The sequence below is a fragment of the Lipotes vexillifer genome, unplaced genomic scaffold, assembly GCF_000442215.2.
Source record: "Lipotes vexillifer unplaced genomic scaffold, Lipotes_vexillifer_v1.1 scaffold1114, whole genome shotgun sequence".
Classification (NCBI taxonomy): Eukaryota; Metazoa; Chordata; class Mammalia; order Artiodactyla; family Lipotidae; genus Lipotes; species Lipotes vexillifer.
Genome location: NW_006779031.1, coordinates 2,074,430 through 2,080,997, shown reverse-complemented (window position 1 = coordinate 2,080,997; position 6,568 = coordinate 2,074,430). Strand labels below are relative to the sequence as shown.

The window sequence follows — 6,568 nt, the reverse complement described above, 5'->3', positions numbered from 1 at the left end:
CTCCTGTAACCCGCTCTTCTCTGCTTGGATTTTCCACCGCTTTTCTACCACATCTCACTCCTTCTAACATCCCTACTTCCTGCAGCCCATTCCTATCCCTCACCCTTTCTCATTTGCTACTAAGCTGCTATTAATGACCAAAAAACAAAACTATGAATGAATGAAAATTGTTGGGACAGTACCGTTGGGCCCTTAGAGAGATGGGCCCAAGGAGCTTTCTGATAAGTGTTAAGTATGCACACATTTTAGCACCCGTGTTCCTGTCCAGGGATCATCTGGGCATAATTTGGGGTTCTTGGCTGTCCTGAGTCAGCAATTAAGCTATTTCCACATAAGAAAGGTGTTAGCACGTGCAGATATACTATGGACAAGTTAAAATCAGGAGATTAGATGCTACTGTCAATGCTTTAGTGTTTTCTAAAGTATAAAATGTTACTGAATTTTTGTATAAATGCCTTGGTATGGAAGAATTACATTCCACTTTCGAAAGCGTGAAAAAGGATTGATTTCAATACGGATCCTCACTTAACCCATAGCTGGTATAATATCAAGTTTACCTTTCAGTGGTTTGGGCAGAAAGTGAGCTGCAGGCTTGTTCTTCTTCACATGGTTTCCTTTCATGATCTCTCCTTCTTTGTTCAGACCCAGATACCACCCTCGGCCTGACTGCTGCTGACGGTATATCATTGATGAATATGTCACATAATAATTTTCAAACACCGATTCTTTGAATTTGCACTCAGGTGTGAAATGTTCCTACAAGGGAAGTAAATAAACAAAAGCTCAATATTTATAGCCATGAATTTCATGGAGAACCATATGGTATTATCCTTCAGGAGTTTAGGACATACTTTGTTAGAGCTTGTTACGACTGGTGTTCTATTTTAATAGCAGAAACTATTATCATTGGAAACGAAAGCTATATATAACATGTCATGTGGTGCTTCAGAAAAGGCCCTAAGTGCAAGTGCTACTGATCAATGATTAGCTCTCTTTGTAATAAGGTAATGGAAAAATTAATTAGAACCAGCCACCTAAGTGTAGTGTATTGGAAAAATACAGGAGCCAAAGATTGAAAAGACAAGCATAAAAGTGTCCCATGGAGCTTTGTTCCCTTCCGGATTAAATATGAGAAAATAAACATCCGATCCCTGTACTTAATTTTCATAGATTCTCCAGTTACTATGTACTATAATTTTCAATTGGCCCAGGCTGAAATCTGTGTTATACTGTTACAATGCTGGCTGCCTAGATTTCTAAAGAGGTGCTACAAAGAAAGACTACCTTTTACTTTTAGATAAACCAAATTGATTTTTTTTTCAGATCATTGGACCTTGACTTAAAAAGAAAAAAAAAATTCCCTCATCACCCCATCCTTGCCTTACAGAAACATTTCACACAAATCAATATAGAAACAAGGAATTCACAGTAATTCTACAAGCAGACATGAGAGAGCGGGCCAGGAGACTTTGAACCCGGCAACGTGATTTCCTGCCATGTACGTGGCCATGTTTTCTTTGGACTTGCCCATACAAAAGAAGGGCTCCTGACCCAATAGACTGTTTTTGAAAACAAACCAAAAAAACCTTCTTTCAAGTTTTGTAATATGTGTATGTATGCAATAAACAGCTATTTAAAATATCCATTTATAAGCAAAGTGAAATGAACAGCAGATTTTAATCTCTAAGTAATCTATAGAGTAGCAGTGGGTCCACTTGGAGTAAAAGATACTGAGGAAAATGCGAAGTGAGCTACATGTGAAAGTGGCACTAAGGAAGCCATTCGATTTGTACTATTTTGCTGAGATATTATCAGGAATAAGTTTTGATAAAACCCTGAAAAAAAACCCACCTTAAAATATTGCAAGCTTTCTGGACACCTGTCTTTTCTGAATGATGTCTCCATGGTCCTACCTTCCTTCATGTTAGATAGCATTCCAAGCAAAGCACACTATCTGAGCGACAGACAGACAGTGATTTACTATCAGAGAATCACTTCAGCAAAGAGGGACAGATTCCTCAAATGAGGCAGCCTTTTTCTGAAAGTTAAATAATTGAACGCTTTTTTCTGGAAATCCATAAAATCTGTTTCACTCAGTAATCTCACTGGTTCCCCCACCTGGCTTCCAGGGTGCACAGATCAGAGTCATCTTTTGGCATAATTTCAGCCTAGGGGCACACTTGATAGATCCTCAGAAGATTCACACAAATTCAACCTACTCAAGAAGCAATGTACTTCGAAGGCAACTATCACGTGGTAGGAACGAAAGTGTTCTACTTACGGGCTGTGAACGCTCCTCTTTGTAGAATTCTCAACATAGGGAAAGCCAAGGTATGTCTACAAAGAAATCTGACTAAAATAGTCTCCATGTGTCCTCTAGGGATGAGGACAGTTGTATAGAATGTTGGTTTCGCCTTGCCTAGCGTAAAATGACGACCTAACGTGGCATTTAAAATTCTCCACAATTCAGGGACTTCCCGGGCGGTCCAGCGGTTAAGACTCCGCGCTTCCAATGCAGGGTGGGTGCGGGTTCGATACCTGGTCGGGGAACTAAGATGCCACGTGCCGCGCGGTATGGCCATAAATAAATAAATAAATAAATAAATAAATCTTCACAACTCAGTCGCTACCATGCCTCGTCTCCACCATAGAACCATGTGTGCCTTTGTGCCTTTACAGACGCCAAACATGTCATTTCTGTACCTCTCTACCTACTGGCTTTCCTCTCGTTCCTCAAGGTCTAGCTCAAATATGACTGCCCCTGGAATCATATATGGTCTCTCCCAATCAGAACCGATGACACTCGTATTTGTGCACCCGGAAACTCTATCTACATCTCCAGCATGGCCCCGTGACCCAGGCGTGTGCATTCCTTGCTCCAGAAGGCAAGGAATTTGTCTTATTTCTGAATTCACCTTCCAGTCATAAAGGACTGGTCGTACTGTCTTGCACATAGCAGACCACTTGGTTATTGCTTACAGGATCTGCATTGCAGAGATTCAGACTGAATTCGGGAATTCCAGGATTCAGAAGTATCAACCAGTAAAAAGTCTGCAGGGAATTTCCTGAATACCATAGAACGAAATCAGCTGTATATAGAAGGAGGTTGTCAGTGCAGGGACAGGTCCTGCACGTGTGACTTCGTAACTGTTCAGAATAACAGATACTACACAGATACCGGCACCTACAGCATGAGGAGGAAAAACAACTCGGCAATTGTTACAACTATTGGAAAATGGCAACGAAGGACTCAATGAACTGAATGCTCTGTCACATCCTGGCAATTTCTTAGTCATCGCCACTAAATTTGGACTCAAGAACTCAGTAGAGAGGGAGGAAAATGAGGCCAAAAAAAGAATGTTGAAGCAACCAAAGGAGTGCTCTGTTCTCTGTGTGTGACACTGTCATTTTATCCAGTGCTGGAAGGAATAGGCAGAAGAGGCTTGATTTTTATCAAATGTGAAAAGATGTGAACATCCCACCCAATGCAGGAAGGGCCACCAAAGGGAGGAGGGGTGCAGCTGCCTCTCTCTGTCTCAGCAGTGGTTCACAGAAATAACAGAAATTGGATTGGACCCTAACCAGAGAAGCCCTATTCAGAGAATACCAGGTAGACACCTGGCAAGGAATCAATCTCCTTTGACTGACCTGAAGCTGATTATTAGCGCTCTCGAAAAAGGTACCGTAGTGGCCTTGATACACAGTAGGCACTAAACAGAGGCAGCAGTCATTGTGCTCTGTATTTAATATGCATTAGATAAATACCTGTTATCATAATAAGTGAATTAAAAAGATGTCAAGCATTCCTTGCACAGCCACTAAGAAATTATTTGGCATGAATACAAAAGAAAAGGCGCTTTATATCTTCTAACCTTTTATGCATCGATTTCTCTCAAAAGTTGTTTACCTCTCTTGCATGTCTATACTAATTTCAGAGGAATAATGTTAGTGATGTTCAGAGGAATAACTCTGAAAAAAATATAGATATTCAGTCTCTCTAAAATCTCTTCTCTGTAATCATCATCGCTATTCCCCTTAAAGTTCAAGGTTAGTTTTTTTCTCAGTGAATACTGAACTTCTTACCCAAGGAATCCATACTAGTTAGTTACAGTGATCGTATTTTGGGTGACGAATGAAGAAGCTACATTTGCAGAATGAGCAGATCCAGGAGCAAAACCTAATACCTCTCTTTTTTTTTTTTTTTTTTTTTTTACCAATTTACTCACTATTAAGAGCAGAATAGTTCTTTGGAGGTTGAAGTATCACTGACAAGAAGAAAACATTTGAAACCCTCAACATCAGGTCAGTAGAGCATATAGGAGAATACTTACAGCTACAAATGGTGATGGTCAGCTGCCCTTATCAGGACATACCTCCACACAGACTTTGAGAGGCAAGAGAATAAGGCATTAACGCAATCAGTAACACTGGATATATGCAAAGAACCCCCAGATACAATGGTGTGCTACAAAGCATTTTGGTCCAGAACAAAGGCTCTGGACCTGGGTAAATTGCTATCCTCTTTAGGGTCAGAAGAAGCAACAGTGCCTTGAGTTGCCCCTGGCACCAAGGGCAAAGTATGGAGGAGATACGTAACTCTCTGGCCTCCTGGAGCTGGAGCCAGTTCAGAAGAAGCATGGGCTGTGATGATGGCTTCCTTGAAGGGAGCCAAGTAAGGGGCTCGTCACTCAGCAGGGGATGTGCAACTGTATCCTCAATAGCCAAATCCAAAAAGGTGAGAGCTCAAAAACATCTGTATATCATGTACGTCATTCCCGTGCCCTAAACACATCTACGATACCACAATACACACACCAGGGCTAAGTGCCTTCCTGATTAAAAGAAGTCATTCGGCAAACATAGGCCTTAATATCAGGTTTTTCATACTTTTGCCCCCTGCTTTTGTATTTTCAGCTATGCTACCAACAGATAGGGTGGCAGTGTTTCACTTGAGTCTCTACCTCAGTAGGCTTTGAGGAGTGCCATGACTATTCTGGCCGTGCCATGCAGCATGCGGGATCTTAGTTCCCCAACCAAGGATTGAACCTGTGCCCCCTGCAGTGGAAGCGTGGGGTCTCAACCACTGGACAGCCAGGGAAGTCCTGCCATGACTATTGTAAACGTTTCCTTTGAACACATTTCTCTCAAAAGAAATCTTTTTTAAATGGCTTGCGCTGATTATTCTTGGATCTCAAGAGAGCAGCAGAGTCTCCTCAGGTTGTCCATACATAAAATGGCAACACTAAGGTCCTAGGCTGTTGAACAAAGCCTGAACATTGAATATAAGCTTTCACATATGTATACGCTATGTCAAGCGCACAAATCCTGGTAGAGGTGAATGTTTCTCAATACATCTTGTTCTATTCACATATAATATTTTCATTGGCATCACAGAACACAGAAAAGCAGTTTAGACATCGATGAGTGAGCATTTAAAGAAACTTAAAAAAATGAACCTAGTGAAACATGATTTCCTCTTTTCAGCAGGTGCTATCAACATATTATAACGGATCTATCTCTCCCTTTAATCCTCTCACTTCCTTCTCTTTTCCTCCTCTCTTCTGGCCACATTTTCAGTAGCCTGAAGATCCAATTAATTTAACAATTACTGCCAATGGCAAGGGTCACTCTTCTAATTCTCAGCCACGTTCTGATGATAATTTATTTTCTAGATTTAAAGTTAGCAGGTTATTGAAGCAGGTCTGACTTGTGTGCGTCAATTATTCCCCAGCCTAAAGAAAATAATATGCAAAATAAAATTAGAGTTCCAGCTCTGTTAAAAAAGAAAACAAAATAGAATCTTTAAAATATGGGGGGGTGACACTGTAACTACCTATATTCTCTATATAAGCTTCCCCTCTATCGGTGGTTTCAAAATCCAGGATTAATTATTATGTTCAGGATTTTGATGTTCTCTCCCAGGGTATATTTGATATGAATGAACTACATTATTATTAAGATCAGAGCGCAAGAAAGGAGAGGTTGGGGAAGAGGGAATCAATACTTAGCCAGTGCACTGTAGCTAAACAAAATTATTAATTCAGGATAAATAGAGTTTGGTTTGTTCACTCAGATATCCTCCAGACCGTGGGATACTTGAGGGCAGCTCCTAGCATGGGGCCTGGCTTAGAGTCAATGATCAATATAACTCTGGTGAAATAAATAACAGAAAGAATGAAATATCATAGGAAGAGGACTTGGGAGCTATAGCTTATACAGATCCAAAAAAAGGGTTAAACGCGTCGGGGTATGAGTAGAGGGCTGTTTTAGAGGAGAGACTGACAAGTCAGAACTTGCCTGCCAGGGCAGAAAGAGTAGGTGAGAAAAGGAGGAAAGCAGTCTACAGGTAAATTCAATTTAAAAAACTGGAGAGGGAGGGAGAGAGGGAGGAGAGAGAGAAGGGGGACCAATAAAGACAAAACTGATGCTGAAGCTGCAAGAATAAAGAGATTTCCTGGTAACCAAGATATAAGCATTACACTGATACTCTTGGTCTTTGGGTCCGCAAACAGCAGACACTGCAACTAAATTCTATTAACTTGATTTTTGTAAAATGGCGCGGGGCGGG

The 6,568-nt window shown here is 40.9% G+C and overlaps 1 protein-coding gene across 4 annotated transcripts in view; it reads right to left on the bottom strand.

The window, feature by feature from the left end:
- Positions 1-6,568, bottom strand: part of FGF13 (fibroblast growth factor 13) — a 520,464-nt gene that overhangs the window by 2,202 nt on the left and 511,694 nt on the right. For all 4 annotated transcript variants that reach the window (XM_007452075.1, XM_007452077.1, XM_007452078.1 and 1 more), the window contains one exon: positions 558-756. In XM_007452075.1, the coding sequence (XP_007452137.1) occupies positions 558-756 (199 nt within the window). The remainder of the gene's footprint in view (positions 1-557; positions 757-6,568) is intronic.